Here is a 27,264-nt window from a genome sequence, read left to right as displayed (position 1 = left end):
AGCTTTGAAAATGTGCATAGTCATTGATTTTATGCCTAGGGTCGGTTCACGTTTTCCCATTTATGGGTATATCTTGATATCCGGTATTTCAATTACAATTACCTATATTTTCTCAGTAGATTATTTAACTTTATACAAAGTAAAGAAGCTACCGAAGGAAAAAATGGAAAAATTGTGACTCTTTGTGGGGGAGGTACCAGAAGGGCTTCGCAGATATATATCATATACACAACAGATTTTGTGTTAGCGAAAATGTTTGTATGTTTGAAGTTTGAAGAGGGTTGGATGCTTTTTAGTGTTTCTTTGAGTGTTTTGTTTTTCAAAATCTTCAACCCTATGTGGGGGAGGTACCAGAAGAAATGGTTCGATCTCTATCATTTTTATAACAGATCGAGAAGAAGTGTAGATGGGAAATTTTAATATGTACCAAGTCTGAATGTAATCGTATGTTAATTTCGCGTTGTATGAGTTTCATGGATACTCAACATTTTGACCCTTAGTGGGTGAGGGTACTTGATGGACTAACCCGGTATTGTTTATTTTCGCAAATGACCTAGCACCGATGAAAATATTAGAATTTGCAAAGATGGAGTAAAATCGGAGTGCTCGTTCTCCTTTTGTGCTGCAAAATATTTTTTTGAAAATGTTGACCTTTTGTGCGGTATGTACCAGAAGAAGTGGACCGATATTGCCCTTCTCCGAACTCGATGTAAGTTTGATAATAATATTACGATGTACTAATTTTGGACTAAATCAGATACTCCCTTCGAGAGTTATCTTATGGCACCAATCAGCCAGAAAAATGGAAAACACTGAAATCCGCTATTTTTGACTTTCTTTGTCTTTATACCCCCACCAGAGTATGGAGAGTATATTATGTTTTGTCATTCCGTTTGTAACACCTCGAAATACACATTTTAGACCCCACAAATTATATATATTCTTAATCAGCATAAAATTCTATGTCGATTTAGCGATGTCTGTCCGTTTATCCGTCTGTGGAAATCACTCTAGCTTCTAAACGAATTGAAATAGATTGATCAAATTTTACTCAAATGTATATTATATCTGCAGGAATTTTGGTATTGAAAACGGAGAATGTAGGTACACGTTTTGGTATAGCCCCCATATAACGGTACCTCCCGATATTTGGTAGTTTAATGATTTTAGCGAGACTATTCACCAGAAGTGTTCCAAATTTGGTATTTGAAGTTCGTACTGGATACTACAGCCTAAGACAGAAAATTGTCTGTGCAGGTCCGTTATGTAACGGTACCTCCCGATATTCGGTATTTTGATAATTTTAACGACATTATTCAAAAATTTTGTACTTGAAGTTCGTAATGGCTACTCAGTGTGAGACAGAAAATTGTCTGTGCACGCCCACGTCTTCTTATAGCCCCACGTCTTCTTATATACCTCCAGATATTCGATTTTTTTAAGTTTCGCATTTGAAAATTGTAATGGCTTATGACAAAAATTACCTATTGATGTCCATGTCGTCGTATTGACCCTAATACAGCATTTTTAACGGATTTTATTGTTTTTTGAGAATTGCCAAATTCGTCCCAATTGGTGGAGGGTATTCAAAGTTCGGCTCGGCCGAACTTACAGCTTTTAATACCCTCAGCCAAATGGCTACAGATTTGATAGGTCAAAACGTGCCTAGACGAAATAACGGTTTTAGACCCTAGGTCTCTTTGGACCAAATCCGTTGCAGAACATTTGGAGTCGATATAGCGATTTCCGTCCGTCTGTCTTTTTGGCTGGCTGGTGCGCACGATAACTCTTGAAGGGAGTATCCGATTTGATCCAAACTAGGTACATCGTAATATTTTTTTCAAACTTAGATCGAGTTCGGAGAATGGGCAGTATCGGTCCACTCCTTCTGGTACCTCCCCCACAAAAAGTCGAAATTTTCAAAAAAATATATTTTTGCACAGAGAGAAAAAGGATAATCCGATTTTGCTCCAACTTTGCACATCCTAATATTTGCATCCATGCTAGGTCAGGTGTGAAACTGGACAATATCGGTCCACTCCATCAAGTGCCTCCCCCACAAAGGGTCAATATTTTGAACAATTACAACTTTCATAAAATGTAATGTAAGAGTCCGATTGCCTTCAAATTATAATCCCTCATCCCAATATTTATATTAACCCAAGTTCTGGTGTTAAGATGGACAATATCGGTCCACTCCTTCTGGTACCTCCCACACATATGGTCGAAATTTTCAAAAAACATATATATTTTTTGCACAGAAAGAGAATGGATAATCTGATTTCGCTCCAACTTTGCAAATCCCAAAATTTGAGTCAGTGCTAGGTCTGGTGTGAAAATTGATAATATCGGTCGACTCCTTCAAGTACCTGCCCCACACATGATCAAATTTTGAATAATTACAACTCTCCTAAAATGTGATGTAAGAGTCTTCAAATTTCACAGATCCTAATATTTATATTAACCCAAGGTCTGATGGTAAGATGGGCAATCTTGGTCCACTCCTTCGGTACCTCTCTCACAAAAGGTCGAATTTTTCAAAAAATACATATTTTTTACACGGAAATATATTTTTTTGCACTAAAAACTTTGGTGGGACTTTCTGCCGACTATGCTGAACATTATGGTATTTTGGAACTTTATTCGATGATGCAGACATGTTGGGAAGAATTTCGAACCTCGTTTCTTGGAATTCCCCATTGGCTTTACCATATTTTACACATTTTATATTCGGTCTTAGCGAATGTAGACACTTAAATGTGTTTCCCTTTTTTTTCTTAGCTAATTTTCCAAATACCCCCTTCATACAGTTCGTTAGATGGACCGAAAACATTTCCGGCATTTTAAATTAAATTAAATAAATAGGGTGGTGCTGGTGGTGATCCTAAATATTAAATCGACACACACTGGACCCCATGCTCCACTCGGTCTACAACTTCCTTGTGTACATGGTCATGTTATTTGTTCAACGTGAGGCCTTCAAGAAATACACACGCACACACACGAACGTACGCCAACGAAGATGATGTTGAAGGAGAAGAGGCAACATTGATAGGAAAAAAAGTAAACCTAAGCTAATTAAACTTGTTCTAAATTTGTTGTTGCTGATGTTGATGTTGATTTTTTGTTCATTTTCCTTTCTTTTCTTTTCGTTTCTTTGCTAAACTTGCAGCATAACATTAATCAGCAATCGTTGCAAAAGTTTGCAACTTGCCTGCAACATATTGCCCAATTATTGGAATGTCCTGTTTGTTTGGAGGTAAGTTTACTCTAAAGTTTTTTTTTCTTTATTTTTTGCTTTGCTTGGCTTTCTTATTATTCTTTGCTATTTTTATTTTATTCATATAAGAAAGAAAGAGAGATGGATGAGAGGGTTAGAGAGGATGGGAAAGTTATGGGTAAAACATACCTGGCATACATATCCACATTCACCTTAAGCAATATGGTGGCATTCATGTGTCAGTGGGTCCGATTATGTTAACGAAAAAGAGGAGCTCATCTTTTGGAAGGATATGATTTAAAGATTAGGTCAGAGGTTGTGTTTAAAAATTGGCTCACACATTAGACCAGCTGAGGTTCTTTATTAACAGAAGACCGACTGTAAATTTTAAGTAGGCCTCGTGTGATTAGGCGATTATCTCTGCGACTCCGATCGATTGAAGACCTTCCATAATTCTTCTTCATAGAAGTCCTTAAATAGGTCTTTCACAGATAAAAGATTCATCTATAGAAAAAAAAGGAGTCGGAGAAGAGAACTCTTGTTTGATTTCATTCCAAAAGTCCTCTTTTAGGAGAAGACCTTTTTATACCCTCCACCATAGTATGGAGGGTATATTAAGTTTGTCATTCCATTTGTAACACCTCGAAATATACATTTTAGACCCCACAAAGTATGTATATTCTTGATCAGCATAAAATACTATGTCGATTTAGCGATGTCCGTCCGTCTACCCGTCTGTGAAAATCACTCTAGCTTCCGAACGAATTGAAGTAGATTGATAAAATTTTACTCAAATGTATGTTATGTCTGCAGGACTTTGGTACTCAAAATGGGCCATGTAGGTCCACGTTTTAATATAGCCCTCATGTAACGGTACCTCCCGATATTCAGTATTTCGATGATTTTAGCGACATTATTCACCGGAATTGCTTCAAATTTGGTATTTGAAGTTCGCAATAAATACTACAGCCTCAGACAGAAAATTGTCTATGCAGGTCCACGCCTTCGTATAGCCCCCATATAAGGGTACCTTCCAATATTCGGTATTTCGATGATTTTAACGACAATATTCATAAAAATTCTTTCAAATTTGGTATTTGAAGTTCGCAATGAATACTACAGACTAAGACAGAAAATTGTCTGTACGGGTCTATACGTCTTCGTATATGCCCCATATAAGGGTACCTCCCGATATTCCGTATTTCGATGATTTTAGCGACATTATTCACCGGAATTGTTTCAAATTTGATATTTAAAGTTCGCAACAAGTACTACAGTCTAAGACAGAAAATTGTCTGTGCAGATCTACGTCTTCGTATAACCTCCATATAAGGGTACCTCCCGATATTTGGTATTTTGATGATTTTAGCGACATTATTCACCTGAATTGTTTGAAATTTGGTATTTAAAGTTCGCAATGAATACTACAGCCTAAGACAGAAAATTGTCTATGCAGATCTACGTCTTCGTATAGCCCCATATAAGGGTACCTACCGATATTGGGTATTTCGATGATTTTAGCGACATTATTCACCGGAATTGTTTCAAATTTGGTATTTAAAGTTCGTAATGGATACTACAGCCTAAGACAGAAAATTGTCTTTTCAGGCCCACGTCTTCGTATAGCCCCCCATATTGACCCTAATGTAACAGCTACATTCGGTATTTTGTAAGATTTTAACAGAATTTTTAATGGATTTTATTGTTTTGGAGAATTGTCAAATTCGTTCCAAATGGTGGAGGGCATTCAAAGTTCGGCCCGGCCGAACTTACAGATTTTTACTTGTTTTTTTTTTCTTTTGACTGAAGATATTCTAAGTTTTTTAATAAAACAAATTTACTTAGACCCATCGCAGGTTTCACATAGATAGAAGGCCTCCTTGGCATATTTTTGGTCTCATATATAAACAAGATCTTCGATTGACGACGTACTCTGAGAACAGCTTCTATAGGCAATCTATAGGTATCCCATTGATATAATATCATCTAGAGATCTAATATTTGTATAAAGCCTTTTATAGGCTTCCTATTGTTAATTTTTTTAGAAGTCTACCTTTTGATAGAGATTCTAGGAGTAAACTTTCTATAATATTCTATTTATGGAACCCCTTCTACAAGCATCGGATTATTAAAACACTTTCTATGGGTATTCCATTAAAAAAGATAATCTATAGGTTCTCCATGTATGAGAATATAGGTTTTCCACAAATAGAGGATCTTAATAATATATCTCCTATAGCTAAACGACCTTTTATAGCTCTCGAATTGATAGAAGGCCTTCTGAAAATATCGTCTAAAGAAGCGTTTTTGAAGGTCTTCTTACATGCTATAATATGGATTGAATAGGCATGACGGCATTGATATAATATCATCTAGAGATCTTATATTTGTATAAAGCCAGTTATAGGCCTCCTTTTCATAATTTTTTTAGAAGTCTATCTTTTGATAGAGAATCTTGCAGTAAACTTTCTATAATATTCTATTTATGAAACTCCTTCTACAAGCATCGGATTATTAAAATACTTTCTGTGGGTATTCCATTAAAAAGAGCATTTATATGTTCTCTATTTATGATATACCTTTTATAGGTTTCCTACAAATAGAGGACCTTGATTATATCTCCTATAGCTAAACGACCTTTTATAGGTCTCGAATTGATAGAAGGCCTTCTGAAAATATCGTCTAAAGAAGGGGTTTTGAAGGTCTTCTTACATGCGATATTATGGATTGAATGGGCATGGCGGCGAATTAACTTTTAGATAACCGGGAACTCTAATGGATGGAAGTCGGGAGCCAGGGTATTGCGATAAATATGTTCGGGTTGTAGATGATTGGAAGGTAATCAATTCTTCAATAGTTCTGGGGATTATAAAAGTTGAGCTAAAATAAGAAGACACTTGTATCGACGTTTTGAAAATTTATCAAAATAGAGGGGATAAGTTCCCCCCTCTTCCACTTTTTCGGAATCCGTGCATTTTAGGTATATAGTGTCTTTGGCAATATTGACAAAAATACGTAGAATATTATGAAATTTTAACCCTCAATCAAATCATCGAAGGGTCCTTTTCGGTCCCTTTTTATACCCTACGCCACATAGTGGTAATTATACCCTGCACCAGCTCAGCTTCCATATATATGTTTCATGCGATTTGGTGTTATAGGTCCTATTCCTGGTTAAGTGGTGTAAGCATTGCTTGTGTCGGTTTTGTTGTTCAATATAAACCGTGCCGTGCTAACTAGCCTTTATTTTCACACATTCTATCATTCCACCCACTCACACCCTACTTTTTCTCTACCACCAGCAAACTTGAATACTTTCAGTTAGTTTTCATAAGGTATCTTCAGCATAATTTTGAAAGTTGTTGCTGCAAAAAAAAAACGGAAAAAATGTAGAAGGGGCTAAAATGGATCACACAAAAAATGTTGTGTCGCACATGCCAGAAAACGGGCTCTTGAAGATTCTAGTTAAAACAAGTCTTAAAACTTGCTAGAATATCGATGAGTTTCTTGGGCATAAGTCTGGGCGATACGACAAAAGGCTACATGGTTAAATGGAGAATGTCCTGTCATGATATGGTCACACGTAAACTTAGACGCATACACATGCACACACACATACACACACTTACTCGAATAAATACTAAGTCATTCACCTAAGTGGATCAAAGCCGAAAAAAACGATTCTATAAAGTATGTGGCACCGAGTGGAATGTTTGCATGTCCGAGCAGCTACAGAAGATGGTGAATTTTATTTTAGTTTTATTTATTTTTTTTTTGCTTTTGTAGAAAATTTAGAGAAAGCCTTTGGAAGCAAGGTGTTCGTTTTGGTTAACCAGCAGCTTTGAAGTGTTGTTGCTATTCACATGGAGGTAATGCAATTATGTTATAGCTTAAACCCCATGAACGAAAGGAATTTCCACACCAATGGTTTGGAAAAGTCCATATAATTAATCGGAGGCAGGACACTGCCTTAGATCTAAGAATTTGTTTTCGAATAGAATACATATTTTAGTTTGCGGAGAAATCGTTGACTTTCTTAAACTTATCATGGTATCACTTCAATTGAATTAGTCAAATCACTGGCAGGAAAAGCTAGTGGCTTCAAATAAAATGTTTAGAACTAAAATATATTTAAATATTTTGAGTCTATTTCTTATGAATTAAAGATTTTTATACCCTCCACCATAGTATGGAAGGTATATTAAGTTTGTCATTCCGTTTGTAACACCTCGAATTATACATCTTAGAACCCACAAAGTATGCATATCCTTGATCCGCATAAAATGCTATGACGATTTAGCAATGTCTGTCTATCCGTCTGTCCGTCTGTCCGTCTATGTAAATCACTCTAGCTTGCGAACGAAATGAAGTAAGTTGATAGAAATGTACTCAATTTGATGATTTTAGCAACATTATTTACCAGAATTGTTTCAAATTTTGTATTCGAAGTTCGTAATGATTACTACAGCACAAGACAGAAAATGGGCCATGCAGGTCCACGTCTTCGTATAGCCGCTATATAACGGTTCCCCCCGATATTCGGTACTTTGACGATTTTAGCGACATTATTTACTGGAATTATTTCAAATTTTATCACAATTGTCTGTGCAGGTCCACGTCTTCGTATAGTCACTATATAACGGTTCCCCCGATATTCCGTATTTTGATGATTTTAGCGACATTATTTACCGGAATTATTTCAAATTTAGCATTTGAAGTTCGTAATAAATACCACAGCCTAAGACAGAAAATTGTCTGTGCAGGTCCACGTTTTCGTATAGCCCCCATATTACGGTACCTCCCGATTTTCGGTATTTTGATGATATTAGAGACATTATTTACCGGAACTATTTTAAATATGGTATTTGAAGTTCGTAATGGATACTACAGCCTATGAATAAAAACTGTTTGTGCAGGTCCATGACTTCGTATAGCCCCCATATAACGGTAGCCCCCGATATTCGGTATATTGATGATTTTAGCGATATAATATACCGGAATTATTTTTTGAAATTTTGTATTTGAAGTTCGTAATGGATACTACAGCCTATGCCAGAAAAATGTCTGTGCAGGTCCACGTTTTATAACCCCCATGGTACCTCCCTATATTCGGTATTTGAATATTGTAATAGCTTGTGAAAAAAGTTGCCTATGCAGATCCACGTCGTCGTATAGACCCTAGTATACGGTTACATTCGGAATTTTTAAGATTTTAAAAGGATTTTTAAAGGATTTTATTTTTTAAATTGTCAAATTTGTACCAAGTGGTGAAGGGTATACAAATTTCGCCCCGGCTGAACTTACAGCTTTTTATTTGTTTATATTTACAAAATAAGAGTTATGTAATATTCTAAGAAAACCCCATTTAAGAAAGTGTAAAAGTTGGGCGGGCCGGCTTTATGATACCCCAAAACCTTTTAGCCGAGCTTCATATAACAAATAAAAAATATAACAAATCGGATGAACTATATATGTGCGAGCTATAGCTGTATTTAAGCCGAATTTCACCAACTTTGGCATATTTGTTTCTAGGCTCAATTTGGTGCCAAATTCCATTCCATTTGGGCTACTATTACACGTTTGGTGTACAATAAAAGGCAAATCGGATGAAGATATATATTGGAGTTATATACAAATCTGAGCCGATCTCGATAAAATTTGGGAAGGGTATTTCTGTACTGTATTCGATATATTTACCCAAATATCGTTGTCACAGAGTGCATATTACGACTGCAGATTTGAGTTTGACAGATTATCTCCAATTTCAATGGGGTTCGTCCTTGGGTCAAACAAATGACTTGTGCAAAATTGCATCTGGATCGGGCAATAAATCCAATCCGTACGTTATTTACAAAAATAAATAGGCAGACAGGCGGACGGACGTGTTGGTTGCACAACGACACTGGTGTCGGACAATCAAGTTTGGCTGGGCAGCGAAATAGGTGCAGCGTGTCATGTGGACCTGTGCCACAAGCTGGCTAGATGTTCTGCACATCGCTGTCAATCCGGGCCCAATAGGAATTGAGGCGGCTGCATCATCCGAATCTTTACTAAGCCAAAACTACTTGGGTTTGTCGGGGTAGCTCTCGCTCTTCAGCTACGATCGGAGGGGATGGTCTCATAGTACAGTATGCACTCTATATCCTTCCATGACTTCTGCTACCGCGTTACAGTAAATACTATTCAGTTCCGCTTGATAGGCCTGCTTATACCTCTATACCTCTCTCTAGATCTTCAAAGTCTTTTCTTACGTGCCTGGGCGGAGGTTGCCTATCCACCAGATGGTGATTTGGATGGCTTAGGTGTTACAAACAGAGCCATCCGAATCACCATCTGGTGGATAGGCAACCTCCGCCCAGGCACGTAAGGAAAGGCTTTATGATCTAGAGAGAGAGGTATAGAGGTATAATTTACTGGGAAAATAAACACGTTTGCAAAATTTTAGCCTTCTATCACAATTCGTTCGAAAGATAGCATGATTACAACAGACAGGCGGACAGACAGACATACACACAGAGAGACAGACGGACATGGCTTGATCGTCTTAGAATTTTACGCTGATCAAGAATATATATACTTTATTGGGTCTGACATGAATATTTCGAGGAGTTACAAACGGAATGACAACGTTAATATACCCTCCATAGTATGGTGGAGGGTATAACAAATCGGATGAACAATATATGTGGGGGCTGTAGCTATATCTGAACCGACTTTGGCATATTTGTTTCTAGGTTCAATTTGGTGCCAAATGCCATTCCATTTGGGCTAATATTACGCTTTGGTGTTCAGTAAAAGGCACATCGGATGAAGATATATATGGGAGCTATATCCACATCTGAAACGATCTCGATAAAATTTGGGAATGGTATTTCTGTACTGTATTCGATATATTTGCCCAAATATCGTTGTCATCGAGTGCATATTACGACTGCAGATTTGATTTTCATAGATTATCTCCACTTTCAATGGGGTTCGTCCTTGGATCTAAAAAATGACTTGTGTAAAATTGCATCTGGATCGGGCAGTAAATCCAACTCGTACGTTGTTTACAAAAATAAATGGGCAGACAGGCGGACAGACGTGTTGGATGCACATCGACACTGGAGTTAGGCAAGCAAGTATGGCTGGGCAGCGAAATAGGTGCAGCGTGTCATGTGGACCTGCGCCACAAGCTGGGTAGATGTTCTGCACATCGTTGTCAATCCGGGCCCAATAGGAATTGAGGCGGCTGCATCATCTGGATCTTAACTAAGCCAAAACTACTCGGGTTTGTCGGGGCAGAACTCACTCTTCAGCTGCGATGGGAGGGGATGGTCTCTTAGTACAGTATTCACTCTATATCCCTTCATGACTTCTGCGACCGCGTTAGAGCAAATATTATTCAGTTCTGCTTGATAGGCATGCTTATACCTCTATACCACTCTCTCTAGATCATGGAAGTCTTTCCTTACATGCCGGGGCGGAGGTTGCCTATCCACCAGATGGTGATTCGGATAACTCTGTATGTAACCTTCGCCTCCCCATGTAGGTGGTCGACAGGTGTCATGAGGAGGCACCCTGTTGCGGACTGACTGAATATTTTCCCACAGCTTAGCACTAACGTTGGTGGACCGCACCGGAGCCGCAGAGGTACTTAATGAAGAAGACCGATATTACCATTGTCGCACCTGACCTAGCACTGATGCAAATTTTAGGATTTGACTGATATTGCCCATCTCCGAACTCGATCAAAGTTTGCTAATAATATCACGATGTACTAAGTTTGGACCAAATCGCATACTCCGTTCAAGAGTTATCGTGCGCACCAGCCAGTCAGTCAGACAGACGGACCGACAACGCAAGATCGACTCCAAATGCCCTGAAAGGGATTTGGTGCAAAGAGACCTAGAGTGTAAAATCGTTATTTCCATGAGACACGTTTTGGCCCTATCAAATGATCATCTCTAGCCATCTGCCTGAGGGTATAAAAAACAATCCAATTTTTATTTCGTGGACAGTTCTTGTACTATTCTAAAGAATGGCACGTAGACCACCATAGATTTAAACACGAAACCGACGAGATTCAAAAAAAATTAAATAAAACCAATTTGGAAATTTTCAAAAAAGGAAAAAAAATATCCATAAAAAATTCTGTTCTACATAGGCATTGTTTGTCATAAGCCCCTACCATATTCAAATTCGAAACTTGAAATAAAGGTCAAAAATGTAGCTAAAATCATCAAAATATTGAATATAGGGAGGTACCGTTATATCGGACCTGTGCGAAGACCTGGACCAGCATTTTTTTGGCATAGGCTGTAGTATCCTTTACGAACTTCACATACGACATCTCAAACAATTTCGGTGAGTATTGCACCTAAAGTCGTCAAAATATCGAATATTGGGATGTACTGATATATGGGGCCTATACGAAGAATTGCACCTGCACAGACAATTTTTTGTCACAGACTTTAGTTTCTATTACAAACTCTAAATATGTAATTTGGAACACTTCCGGTGAATAATGGCGCTAAAATCATTAAAATACCCAATATCGGGAGGTACCGTTATATGGTGGCTATACGAAGACGTGGACCTGCACATACAGTTTTCTGTCATAGGCTGTAGCATCCGTTTCGAACTTCAAATACCAAATTTGAAACAATTCCGTTGAATTATGTCGCTAAAATCATCAAAATACCGAATATCGGGAGTTACCGTTATATGGGGGCTATATGAAAACATGGACCTACATGGCCCATTTAGGAACTTAACCTGCCTACTGGAAAAATAAACATGTGTGCAAAATTTTAGCCTTCTATCTCGATTCGTTCGAAAGATAGCGTGATTACAACAGACGGACAGACAGACAGACCGTCAGACGAACAGACAGACAGACAAACGGACATCGCTAAATCGACTTAGAATTTTACGCTGATGAAGAATATATATACTTTGTTGGGTCTGACATGAGTATTTCGAGGAGTCACAAACGGAATGACAAAGTTAATATACCCTCCATAGTATGGTGGAGTGTATAGAAAGTATTGTCAGGGATTTTTCTAACATCTGGTAGAATTTGGAGTTTTTAAAGGATCTAAATGTTATTAGAAGGACTTCTGAAATTTAGTTGAATAACTTTTTGGTAGAAGTGACACTGTGGGTTTCTGCCTTAAAAATATCAGAACTTTTCGAAACAAGAACTTATTCAATAATTAACGCATAAATCGAAGTTTCCAAAATTTGTCTGCGTCCACATACGATTTAGATGGACGCATTCTCTATGGACCTCGCCTTTCGATGTCATCTCCTTAGGTCAGTAATAGATCAAATCGAAAGAGAAATGAACAAATATACATTTGATAATGACCTTCACCAAACCAGGCAATCATTTCAAATAAAGACATTTGAATATACTTTTTGACATTTCGGATTTTCTCAAGGTGCAGCATAAACATTCCTTAACATTTTTCTTTATTTTTTAAACTGAATAATATTTTGTTGAATTTTAAATTCCTAATCTCAAGTTTCCAGGAATTGTCTCAAGGATTTAGCTGTCCTTTTATTTCGTAACAGAAAAACGATGCAGCTTAATTCTTGTTACCAAAAAACACATCCATTTATTGCAGATTATCTGCTTAAGATATTTCTTGAAAAGGATTAACCACTGATTTCTAGGAATTTAACCTTACACTCTGTCAGTGTCTCCCACTCACTCTCTCTCCCTCTCTCTTGTTTTGATTGTGAGTATATTTGCCCCTATCCATATCCTTTTGTAATTGCAGTGGAGATTTAAGTAAAAATATTTTATACAGTAAATCCTTTAAAATCTCTTAATAATTTAATGTATTTACGTGTATTGCATAGAAAAGTGATGCCAGTAAGCTCATGGTCATCGCAAATACAATTACACATGTACATACAAATGTATACAAAGGAGTTGTATGTGAATAGAGACTTCTATACATGTATATGTGTGTGTATATACGGGTGTAGTCTATGCAAATTGCAGACTGAAAAATAAACAAGGAAATACATAAATACATACATATGTGTGTGTATGTATGCATTCATACATACATACTGTTGCCATACAAATACACCGATACTTATAATATTCATTGTTATTTTTGTATGGCTTGTTATAAACAAATTATAACTGACCAGATATGATGTGGAAAGGTGAATTTATGTCTCGACAGTGTTTACAAGAAAACCAGTAAAGAAAGTCTTAAAGTCAGGCGGTGCCGACTTTTTGATACCCTACACCACTTTGCTAATTTAGTAGAGCTCCACATAACAATTGAAAGTTTTTATGGGAGAATTTAATTTATTACTATAATAATAATTTAAGGTTAAAGGACTAAATATACCGAAGCATTTGTATCTTATAAATTCGGACATGTATTGCCCATTTGGTGCAACATTAATTTGAAATCGGATAAATATATATACATATATACGGGAGTTATATTGAAATCTGAACCGATCTCTATAAAATTTGGCAAAGATATTTCTGGGCTGTATTTGATATATTTTCCTAAATATCGTTGTTACGGTTGTGGGTAACAAATATAACAAATCGGATGAAAAATATATATAGGGGAGCTATAGCTATATCTGAACCGATCTTCATCAAAATTGACATACTAGCTTCTAGATTCAATTCGGTCGTAGATGCCAAGTTCCATCCAATTTGGACAAATATTAGACGTATGGTGCACAATAAAAAGTAAATCGGACGAAGTTATGTATGGGAGCTATATCCAAATCTGAACCGATCTCGATAAAATTAAGCAAATGTATTTCTGAGCTGTATTTGGTATATATCCCCAAATATTGTTGTTACAAAGTGCATATTACGGCTGCGGAGGACTAAAATAACAAATCGGATGAACAATATATATGGGAGCTATAGCTATATCTGAACCGATTTCGATCAAATTTGGTATACTTATTTTCAGGCCTAATTTGGTTGTATGTGCAAAATTCCATGCTATTCGGGTTGATATTACACGTTTAGTGCACAACGAAAGGCAAATCGGACGAAGATATATATGGGAGCCATATCCAAATTTTGACCGATTATCTCCAATTTATGCCAAGCGTACAAAAGCATTTTGGTGAGAATTTTCCTGAAAAAAAAAAAGTTATTCATGATGGAATTCGAGCGTGATAGTGTGATCTCTTTATATTTGGGTGGAAAACCATAAGTGGCTATGGTTAGAGCACTCCACATTTAAATGTGAATAAATCTTTTGTGTCTCGTACCATCGCTCGTTACCGTGATATTGGTAGCGTAGCCCGACCTCAAGGAAGTGGATGGAAGAAAACAGCAACATCAGCAGAAATGGTTCGAAATGTAAAGAAGCGACTTGATCGAAACCCGCGTTGCAGTGGCCGAAAAATGGCTCGTTAGTTGAACATAACGAACATAGCTCGGGATAAAGTCATTAAAATTCCAAAAAGTGCAAAAAATTACTCAAAAGAGCTAAAGAATTGCTTCGCTTGGCCGAAAGTGGTGAACTGCCGAATTGGTTTTCTCCGATGCGAAAACATTCATTGTTCAGCAGTTTGTTAACAAACGAAATGATCGTGTTTACATGCCAAAGAGGTCAGCTGAAATGTGCACCTTCGGTTGGCCAACAGAACTGAAGCGCCGGCCATGGTTATTATGGAGGGTGTATAAAAGTCTTGTGCACGCAAACATTTTGGCCGCAGATCTTGGACATTCCAACAGGACTCAGCACTCACCCATCGCACTCAGTACGCGCTACCCAAGAATGATTACAAAATGAGGTTCCTCGCTTCATGTCCAGCGCACAATAACCACCGAAATCTCCGGACTATTGTGCCTGGAGTATTTTGGAAAGCAAGGTTGGCACTAAAAAATACCAAAGTGTCGATCACCTCAAGCAAGCGGGAATGGGGCAAAATACCACAGAGCAACATTCGGGCTGCGTGTGACAGTTTAATGGCCATAATTCGTGCCAAAGGTGACCAATTCGAACAAATCTAAACATATTCTAAAATTTGATGCTATTTCCGACGATTTTTTCTTTCAATAAAAAATTAAATAATTATGGCGTTTGACTTTGTTGCAGTTTTTTTATGTCACCCTGTATTTAAGACTTTTACGATATCTAAGAAACTTATATCAACTTATACCATTTTGTATATTTATATTAAAACAAAATTTTCTTTTCCTGGTATCACTGTTAACACATAAAATAGCATTAGCCTGCTCCCTTACACTGGTGGCCAAAACTAAAGCAACTGAAATTACAAGGAGAATGAATGCCCTGTAACTTTTTCAGAAATTAAGAAAATGAGAAAGTTTTTCTTGTTTTAAATTAGGTACTTTATTCACTTTTTGAAAACCTAAAACATAAAACCAAAATTCATTTTTATATAAAAAATAATGTTTGGTAAAGTCAATTAACTCGATTTTGGCTTGGACAAAACAAAAGCAACTCTGTTGTACATATTGTACTGTAATATTTATCGCTTTTTGCTTCCTTCGCTTGTTTTTTACAACAGTATGTGTTTTTCTTTTCGTTTTTAAGTACTGCCCAAAAAAAAATTAAAAAAGCAAATACAGTACCTGAATAAAACAGCAAATTATCAGTGACTATCAAAGCAACATATCACAGAAAATGATTTCCGAGAAATATTACATAAATATTTATGTGATTTCATAATTATTTCTGTATACTAAGTCGGTTTTTTGAAACTGAATCAGTAGTAACAGTCTATAACGGGTGAAGGCCGTGAAAAACTTCAGCCCGATCCACAAATTGTGAGAGAAATAAAAAACAACTATTTAAGAGTTCAACTGGATTGGTGAGAGTGCAATCATTGGATATAAGCTCGAGATCAGTGCGTAGACGAGTAGTGGCAGCTGGTCTGCATGCCCGTAAGACATCAAAAAAACCATTTATATCTGAAAAAAATCAAAAAGGCTTTCGGAAACGATAATATTAAATAGAATCAAGCTCAATGGAAAAACATTATTTCTGGGATGAGTCTACGTTTAATATTAAAGGCTCAGACGTGAAAAATTTTACGGTGAGAAGACCAAAAAATGAAGGACTCATGCCGCAGTGTTGCAAAGGTACAGTGAAGCATGAGGGAAGGTCAAAAATGGCGTGGCGCTGTTTTTCTTTCTATGGACTTGGGCCTATTCATGAAATAAAGGAAGTTATGGATCGGTTTGTTTACAAAGATATGTTGGACATCACGTTGTTCCCTTGCACTGAGTAAAATATTCGGCTTATTTGGGTGTTTCAGCATGACAATGATCCCAAACTTGCATCAAAACTTGTCAAATATTGGTTGCGGGAGTCAAAAATTTATGTTTTGTTATGGCCGGCACAATCACCTGACCTAAACTCCTTAGAAAACCTTTGGAGTATCGTAGATAGGAAGATCAAGAGAGATTCGAAAATAAATAAGCACAACATTTTCTAAAGAATTCGGGGTGCCTGGGAAGGCACACTCAAGGATCAAATTGAGCGTGTTATAGATTCAATGCCTCGTAGGTGTGCAGCTGCTATCAAAAATAATGGTTATGCTATCGACTACTAGCCAAAATTTAATTATTTTAAAATAAAAAAATCAAAAGTTGCTTTAGTTGGGTCATTTTAGTTTTCCACATATTATTTTTCGTTCAAAATAATTTTTGTATTTTTATTTTTAGTTTCTTAAAAGTGAATTAAACACCTCATTTAAAACTGGAAAAATATTTACGATTTGTTTATTTTTGTAAAAGTTACAGGATTTAAGTTGCTTTAGTTTTGGCCACCAGTGTATATCAGGTGCACTCCACACACATCTATTCACAACAAAGTGAAGAGGTGTTCGAGCATGAAAAACTAATTTTTATGATTATAATGGACCGTTGCATGGAAAATTCATATACCATATTTGAAGCAGGAGATTTTTATGCTGCATCGGACACAGTGGTTACATGGTTCTTTTAAAGAATCTAAACTCTACATAAACAAGTAAATAACATTAAGTTCAGCCGGTCCGAACTTTTAATACCAACCACCTTATAGTAAAAGAAATATTTTTATATAGAAGTATCTGATTTAAAGCGTGCTCTACTTTAAACTACAAATACCAGACCTTTTGCATAATGTAGTTAAACTTATCAAAAAACTATAAAGTGATGGAGGCCGTAATATGGGGCCATACCAAACGGGAACCTCTACAGACAATTTTATACTTCAAGGATTGTCATATATCAAATATTCTAAAATACCAAATTTGAAACAATTTCATGAATAAATTATCAAATTATCAAAATACCGAATATCGGTGGGTATCGGTTTATGTGCGCCATAGGAAAACGTGGACCTAAAAATTTAATGTTTAGCCACCGGTGCTAGAAGCCGTTATGACCCACAAAAACCAATTTTTAGACAAATCCGTGAAAAAATGTGGCAAAAATCATCAAAATACCGAATACCGGGAGGTACCGCTATATAGGGCTTAAAAAAAACGTAGACCTATACATACAATGTTTCGAAATTGGAGCTCGAACCCACCATGACCAACAAATACCAATTTTTAAACAAATCCGTAAAAAAATGTGGCAAAATTTTTCGAGGTGTTACATAATTTTTATAAGATTATTATATTATATCCAAGATATAATAAAGATTATATCCAACCATATTTTTTATTTTCCTTCGAAATCAATTCATATAAGCCCTCCAAATCACAGTTTACCATTTCAAACACACTTTCACACAAACATAAATTTTCAATGCATAAAATATGCATTATATGGGGCATATTTAATTGTATGGTCATATTTGATATTGCTTCTAATGTAAGGATACATATCCCGTTTTCAACTTTCGCATCCTTTCTGTTAGGAATGCTGTTTGCAAGAGTGCTTGAATACATATGTATGAATTCTTCAATGACTGGTCCTCTCAGTGCACAAGATTAAACCACAAGAACAAGCAGCTGCTTTAAAACTCCATTCCTCTCTCACTCTCTCTCTCTTTCTCTTTTCCGTCTGACAACAATGCTATCGTGAATCATAACTAACAGCAATAAAAGGAATATACTAGCCAATACAACAAATTGCTGACTTGTGAGTCAAATTTGTTGGTATTTTTTAAAGAATCGAAGTTTTGAATATTTTCCAAAAAGGAAATGGTCGAAAAGTATTCGATCGCTTCAGGGAAATACTATTCACACATATTTCTGGAAAAGTTATTTCATTGTCTTCATATTTGAAAATCACATCCCGTTAATTTTTGGATCTCTAGAGAAATTTCTCAAAATGAAATATTAGGCACTCCCTCAGCTCGTTTACACTTCATATTACAGGCATTTGGAAGAAATATTTTTAATATTTATTTATCATTATTACAGCATACTTTTAGGCGTTTCCATAGACTAATGTATACAGAGGGTGAGATGAAAAAACTGCAACCAACTTTCGACTGATGTCATTTCTAAGCCACTCGCCGATAGCTGTAAAAATTATTCCAGTGACAGTTCATTCTATTGTTTACAAGCGTACAAAAGCATTATGGTGAGAATTTTCCAGAAAAAAAGTTATTCGTGATGGAATTGAAGCGTGATAGTGTGATTTCTTTATATTTGGCTGGAAAATCACAAGTGGCTATCGTTAGAGCACTCCAGCATTTAAATGTGAAAAGTTGCTTCGAAAGTGGTGAACTGCCGAATTTGGTTTTCTCCGATTAGAAAACATTCATTGTCCGCAGCGTCCATGACCCTGTGGGCTTGGTAACTGCTTATATTGAAAATCAATTAAACAGGTTAACAAGTTAAAAAACAGTAAGTTCGGCCGGGCCAAATTTGGAAATTTAAAAAAAAAAAAATAAAATCCTTAAACAATTCTGTTAAAATTTTAAAAATACCAAATATAGCCATTATATTGGGGTCTATACGACGTGGACCTACATAGGCATTGTTTGTCATAAGCTATTACCATATTTAAATTCGAAACTTGAAATAAACGGTGAATAACGTCGCTAAAATCATCAAAATATCGTATATAGGGGGGTACCGTTATATCGGAGCTGTGCGAAGACCTGGACCAGCATAGACAATTTTCTGTCACAGGCTGTAGCATCCATTACGAACTTCAAATACCACATCTTAAAATTTGAAACGATTCCGGTAAATAATGTCGCTAAAATCATCAAAATACCGAATATCGGGAGGTACCATTATATGGGGCTATACGAAGACCTTGACCTGAACAGATAATTTTCTGTCTTGTGCGGTAGTATCCATTTCGAACTTCAAATACCAAATTTAAAACAATTCCGGTGAATAATGTCACTAAAATTATCAAAATACCGGAGGTACCGTTATATGGGGGCTATATGAAAACGTGGACCTACATGGCCGATTTACGAACTTAACCTGCTTACTGGCAAAATAAACATGTGTGCGAAATTTTAGCCTCCTATCTCAATTAGTTCGAAAGATAGCGTGATTACAACAGACAGACAGACGGACAGACAGACACACAGACAGATAGACGGACATGGCTAAATCGTCTTAGAATTTTACGCTGATCAAGAATATATATACTTTGTTGGGTCTAACATCATTATTTCAATGAGTTACACACGGAGTGACAAAACGAATATACCCTCCTTTCCAAGGTGGAGGGTATAAAAATATAGGCAATGCAAGGGATGTGGCAAATTTACTGGTATTTGTTAAAGAATTGAAGTTTTGGATGCATATTTCGAAAGGGAAATTTTCCGAGACGTATTCGATTGCCATACGGAAATATTATTCACACATTTTCGGGAATACACTTTTCATAGTCGAGTTTGGAAAATTTCTAAACGTTAATTTTTCGAACTTTAGAAGGATCTCTCTAAATGAAGAATCAGGCACTCTTAAAACTACTGCCCCACATTAATTTTGGAATTTTTACAGCATACTTTTGGGCGTTTTCTAAACAACAAAAGTCAATTTACGTTTGACTCTAATAGATTATTTAATCGGACCTTTAACTTGCTTCGAGGCATCTTTATACAGTACGCCTAAAAGTATGCACCACACATAAAAGGAGTACAGATATAATTCGTTGCTAAGATACTGTGGCCAAATTTTGAATAATTATTGAATAAATTTCGATAATATCGTGCAAATTGACTTTTGAAATGGCACCTCCTACATTCTGTAGACGTATATCATTTTAATACGTTAGAAGTAAATGGAAACGGATTCCGACAATATTAAATGCTGTTTCTGGTTTAAATAAAGGAAAGTGATTAGATGCGACGAATGTGGAGACTATCCAGTCAGAGTATACATAAACCTGTACACTCACATATACATATACATAAACATAAACATACGCATACTCACACTCTCTCTCATTTGCAAATATGTTGCATACGCATAACATTGCACACACACACTTTACTTAAAGTCATTCTCCGAATAAAGTTCAACAATAATTAAGATCTGAAAATTGATTTTTGACCCCATTGTGGTTTTTCTTTTGCTCGATAATCACCGCACACCAATACAATGACTTTAGAATGTACAAAATTGAACTATAATTAAATATTATAATTGAATCAAAAGGAATTTCGGTAAGTAATTTTCGAAATGAAAAAAAAAAATTGCTATCGATACCACAATATTAAGTGAATTACTTACACATGTGTACCACGTTGGTTAATTCAGGATTGAGTTAAATTGAAATTAATCAAAATCGATGTAGGTTGAAGTTAACAACTCGATAGATTCAGAAATACCATTTACCTTGGAAATTGAAATCCAATTTCATGGATTTTATGTCAGTTGGGAAATTCAAAACAATTATAAAGGCAAGTAGTACAAACAGAAACTCAGTAGATTATGAAAGTAGAACTAGAATAAAGTGTGATTTGATGAGAATGATTTTTCTTAAAAAAAAAATAAAAAAAAAATAAAAAATAATAATAATAATAATAATAATAATAATAATAATAATAATAATAATAATAATAATAATAATAATAATAATAATAATAATAATAATAATAATAATAATAATAATAATAATAATAATAATAATAATAATAATAATAATAATCAAAAATAATAATAATAATAAATAAAATACAATTTTAATTTTTATACCCTCCACAATAGTATGGAGGGTATATAAAGTTTGTAACACCTCGAAATATACATTTTAGATCCCACAAAGTATATATTCTTGATCAGCATAAAATTCTATGTCGATTTACCAATGTCCGTCCGGCTGTCCGTCTGTGGAAATCACTCTAGCTTCCGAACGAAATGGAGTAGGTTAATAAAATTTTACTCAAATGTGTATTATGTCTGCAGGACTTTTGGTATTGAAAATTGACCATGTAGGTCCACGTCTTCGTATAGCCCCCATATAACGGTACCTCCCGATATTCGGTATTTTGATGATTTTAGCGACATTATTTACCGGAATTGTTTCAATTTTAGTATTTGAAGTTCGTAATGGTTACTGCAGCCTATGACAGAAAATGAGCCATGTAGGTCCACGTCTTCGTATAACCCCCATATAACGGTACCTCCCGATATTAGGTATTCTGATGATCTTAGAGACATTATTTACCGGAACTATTTCAAATTTTTCTATTTGAAGTTCGTAATGAATACTACGACGAAAATTGTCTGTGCAGCTCCACGTCTTCATAAAGTCCCCATTTAACGGTACCTCCCGTTATATACCGCTATTCGGTATTTTGATGTTTTTAGCGACATTATTAACCAAAATTGTTTCAAATTTGGTATTTGAAGTTTGTAATAGATACTGCGGCTAAAGACGGAAAATGCGCCATGTATGTCCACGTCTTCGTATAGCCCCCATATAACGGTACCTCCCGATATTGGGTATTCTGATGATTTTAGAGACATTTTTACCGGAATTATTTCAAATGTGGTATTTGAAGTTCGAAAGACAGACTACAGCCTAAGACAGAAAATTGTCTGTGCAGGTCCACGTCTTCGTATAGCTCCCATATAACGGTACCTCCCGCTATTCGGTATTTTGATGATTTTAGCGACATTATTAAGCGGAATTGTTTCAAATTACATATTTAGAATTCGTAATGGGATCTACAGTCTGGAACTGAAAATTGTCAATGCACTTCCATTTCTTCGGATAGGCCCCATATATCAGTACCGCCCTATATGTGGTATTTTGACGAGTTTAGGTACAATACCCACCGAAATTGTTTGAGATGTCGTAATTGAAGTTCGTAATGGATGCTACAGCCTATGACTGAAAATTGTCTTTTGCTGGTCCAGGTCTTCGCACAGTTCCGATATAACGGTACCTGCCCTATATACGATATTTTGATGATTTTAGCTAAATTTGTCACCGTTTATTTCAAGTTTTCGAATTTGTACATGGCAATGGCTTATGACAAGCAATGCCTATGTAGGTCCACCTCGTATAGACCCCAATATAACGGCTATATTCGGTATTTTAAAAATTTTTTACAGATTTTTTTAAGGATTTTATTTTTTGAAAATTTTTATTCAATGTTCAGCCCGGCCGAACTTACGGCTTTTTTTCTTGTTATACCCAACACCACAAGGTGGTCAGGGTATTATGTCTTTTTGCATTTGTTTGTAACAAGCAAAGGGAAACGAGATAGACCCATAGTTCCTTTTCATGATCTGCATAGAATCACATTCTGAGTCGATTTATTCATGTCCGTCCGTCAGTCCGTCTGTCCATGTATTTTTGTGAACCAAGTACATTTCGCATGTTTTGTCCTATCCATATGAAATTTTGCACAAATCATTTGTTCGGCCCAAAGACGAACCCTATTGAAATTGGAGATAATCGGACAAATTTTATATATCTTCGTCCGATTTTCCTTTTATTGTGCACCAAACGTGTAATATCAGTCCGAATAGTATGGAATTTTGCAAGTGCGAGCCTATTGGACCTGAAAATAAGTATGTCAAAATTGATCAGATATAGCTTTAGCTCCAATATATATTGTTCATCCGATTTCTTATATTAGTCCTCCGCAGGCATAATATGCACTCTGTAACAACAATATTTGGGGAAATATATCAAATACAGCTCAGAAATACTTTTTTCGAGATCTATTCAGATTCGGATATACCTCCCATATATAACTTCGTGCGAATTACCTTTTATTGTGCACCAAACGTCTAATATTTGCCCAAATGGGTTGGAATTTGACACTTACGACCGAATTGAGTCTAGAGGGTGGTATGCCAAATTTGGTGAAGATCGGTTCAGATATAGCTATAGCTCCCATATATATTATTCATCCGGTTTGGTGTATTTTTTACCCACAACTGTAATATGCATATCGTAACAACGATATTCAGGGAAATATATCAAATACAGCTCAGAAATATCTTTGCCAAATTTTATCAAGATCGGTTCAAATTTGGATATAGCTCCCATATATATACCAAATGGGCAATACAAGACCGAATTTAAAAGATACAAATGCTTCTACATATTTAGTCCTTTGAACTTTAAATCATAATTGTAATCATAGCGTGTATGATTAAATTCTCCAATAAAAACTTTTAATTGTTATGCGGAGCTCTACTAAATTAGCAAAGTGGTGTAGGGTATCATAAAGTCGGTTTTTTCTTGTTTCTTTATATTTTCTTATTGTTATTAAAATAACTCACACAAATATGCATGGAATAATAAAAAATTTAAAACATAGCGCCATCTGCTCACTACTGGCGCTTCCAAATTCTCCGTGTGGCTAATTTCAATGCAAATGTCATCACTTCACAGCTAATAAATTAAATCACAAACGGTTTAATAGTTTTTGAGAACATGTTTTTTTTTTAATATTTATTATATAACAAAATGCGAAAAAATAACAATGATTAATTAATTTAAAAAACAAAACATGAATATGATTGATTCAGTTCTACAAACATTCACACACACACACACACTTATTATTATGAAGACGATTAGCGTATTTAGGAAGTAACAATGCACATTTAAAATGTATAATTTATTATTGTTATTGTTTATACGATGTGGGGTTTTCTTAGTTTTTAAATACACCCTTTCCGGGACCAAATAAAATATTGAAATGATTTTTAATGGTGTTGACGGCACTGCCTTTGACTTTATCCAAAAAGACATCATCACTGGAGCTATTTTCTCCACAGGCCATTAAGGCGAGGACCAGTACATACAACAATACAATACAAAAGGATCTCATTTTCCTCAAAGATAGACAAAAATATCTTCAAACCGTATTTGCCAACTATTTATTTGTAGACTAGGGTAGATCTAATAATACTAAAGTTGTTTAGTTTCAAGTCAACCACATTTATACTCTGGGTTAATTTCAAACCTTCTTTTTTGGACTATGAACGAAATGGATGGTACCGCCGCTATCTGGCGAATTAATTAAAAATCAATAATTACTTCACAAAAACCAGTTACATACGTCGGCGAACGTCGCACGGAAATCCAAAAAATGAATTATTTATAATGGATTTTTGAGTTTATTTTTGTTATTCCGGGAAACCCTCAAAAGAAAAAAGTACCGTCCAAAAATATTCCATTAGTCATTTGAGTGCTGCGTTGTTGACACACAGTAGCCAAACAAAAAAAAAAAGTTTCCGTTAATGGTCTACTTTTGGTGTGTGTTTGATAATAAAACTTAAAAAAAAACTTATAACAAGTTAAAAAATCAGTAAGTTCGGCCGGGCCGAATTCGGAATACCCTTCACCATTTGGAATGAATTTGGAAATTTCCAGAAAACTAAAATCCTTTAAAAATTCTGTTAAAATCTTAAAAATACCGAATATAGCCGTTACATTTTGGTCTATACGACATGGACCTACATAGGCTTTGGTAGTCATAAGCCATTACCATATTCGTATAGGAAACCTGAAATAAAATACCGTGTGTAGGGAGATACCGTTATATCGGAGCTATACGAAGACATGGACCTACAGAGGCAATTTTCTGTACGGGCTGTAGTACATATTAGGAATTTCAAATACGAAATTTCAAACAATTTCGGTGAATAATGAACCTAAAATCGTCAAAACACCGAATAAAGAGAGGTACTGATATATGAGGTCTATACGAAGACGTGGACCTGCATAGACAATTTTCTGTCATAGGCTGAAGTATTCATTACGAAGTTCAAATACCAAATTTGAAACAATTCCCGTGAAAAATGTCGCTAAAATCATCAAAATAGCGAATATCGGGTGGTTCCGTTATATGAGGCTATACGAAGACCTGGAGCTGCATAGATAATTTTCTGTCATATACTGTAGTTACCATTACGAACTCTAAATACGAAATTTGAAACAACTCCGGTGAATAATGCCGCTAATGTCATCAAAATACCGAATATAGGGAGGTACCATTATATGGAGGCTATATGAAGACGTGGACCTGCATAGACAATTTTCTGTCATAGGCTGCAGGATCCATTTCGAAATTCAAATACCAAATTTGAAACAATTCCGGTTAATAATGTCGCTAAAATTATCAAAATACCGAATATCGGGAGGTACCATTATATGGGGGCTATACGAAGACGTGGATCTGCACAGACAATTTTCTGTCCTAGGCTGCAGTGTCCATTTCGAACTTTAAATACCAAATACCCGGTGAATAATGGCGCTAAAATTATCACAATACCGAATATCGGGAGGTACCATTATATGGAGGCTATACGAACACGTTGACCTGCACAGACAGACATCGTTAAATCGACTTGGAATTTTACGTTGATCAAGAATATATATACTTTGTTGTGTGTGACATGAGTATTTCGAGGAGTTACACACGGAATGACAAAGTTAATATACCCACCATAGTATGGTGGAGGGTATAAAACTAAGCAGCTCGAAAAATATAAAAATAGAAAGAGTTAGTGATTTTTAGGCACGCGTTTGCATCGCATATGAAATTCAAACAATAGGCTGGTGGATATTAAAGCATGGGCATAGAATGGCAAGCTTTGTTTTGATATATCACTTAGAGGTCCACAATATTCCATGGAAAAATATTGGCGATAAAGATCAAAGGGATTAAAAAAAATCGTATAGATTACAAAATATTCCGAATACAGAAGCCGAAAAAATATGTAAAAATAAGGGTGGGATAAACAAGTAAAAAAAGCAGTAAGTATGGGCGGGCCGAACTTTGAATACCCTTCACCATTTGGAAGGAATTTGCAAATTTTCAAAAAAAAAGAAACCCTTCAGAAAGATATCAAATATAGTGAGCTACCGTTCTATTGGGGCTCATACAGGGTGTTTTTTTTAAGCCCAATAGAACTTGAAATTGTAAAAAATAACACAAAAAATTAAATTTTAATCAAATTTCCTTTTCTTCGAACGATCAATGCGTGACATTAGCATTTGAAAATGATTTCGGCCATATGGACACCGGGGCTGTTTTTGAAGAAATGCATTGGACGTCCAATTTTTGGACACTTTTTCGAGCACTGCTGGCCGTATGTCACGAATAACACGAACAATGCTGGCCCCAAGGCGTCAATTTTTGCTGGTTTATCAGCATAAACCAGTGACTTCACGTAGGCCCACAGGAAATAATCGAGAGGTGTCAAATCGAACGACCTTGGAGGCCAATTGACAGGTCTACTTCTCGAAATCAACTTATCGCCAAATTTTGATTTCAATAAGACGATGGTTGCGTTCGCCGTATGGCACGTAGCGCCATCCTGTTGAAAACACATCTCCTCCAGATCAATGTCATCCATATTTTTAAACAAAAAATCATTGATCATGGTGCGGTAACGATCTCCATTGACCTAACGCGAGATCCGGCCTCATTTTTGAAGAAATGAGGTCCAATGATGCCACCAGCGTGAAAACCGCACCATACTGTGCATTTTTCTGGATGTAATGGAGTCTGTAGGATCTCTTGTGGATTGGTCTCACTCTATATGCGGCAATTTTGCTTATTAACAAACCCGTTAAGCCAAAAATGCGCCTCATCGCTGAACAAAATTTTGCGATAAAACAACGGGTCATTTGCCAACTGCTC

At 35.9% G+C, this 27,264-nt stretch overlaps 1 protein-coding gene across 2 annotated transcripts in view; it reads left to right on the top strand.

Annotated features, from left to right (window-relative positions):
- The window catches only part of LOC101893009 (uncharacterized), an 85,770-nt gene that overhangs the window by 16,353 nt on the left and 42,153 nt on the right, over positions 1–27,264 (top strand). The window contains exon 2 of one of the 2 annotated variants that reach the window (XM_005180017.4): positions 3,173–3,259. The exons of the other annotated variant lie outside the window; for it this stretch is intronic. Coding sequence (XP_005180074.1) covers positions 3,173–3,259 — 87 coding nt within the window. The remainder of the gene's footprint in view (positions 1–3,172; positions 3,260–27,264) is intronic. 2 annotated transcript variants of the gene reach the window in all.

This window comes from Musca domestica, unplaced genomic scaffold (genome assembly GCF_030504385.1).
Source record: "Musca domestica strain aabys unplaced genomic scaffold, Musca_domestica.polishedcontigs.V.1.1 1, whole genome shotgun sequence".
NCBI lineage: Eukaryota > Metazoa > Arthropoda > Insecta > Diptera > Muscidae > Musca > Musca domestica.
This window is presented reverse-complemented; position numbering and strand designations above follow the sequence as displayed.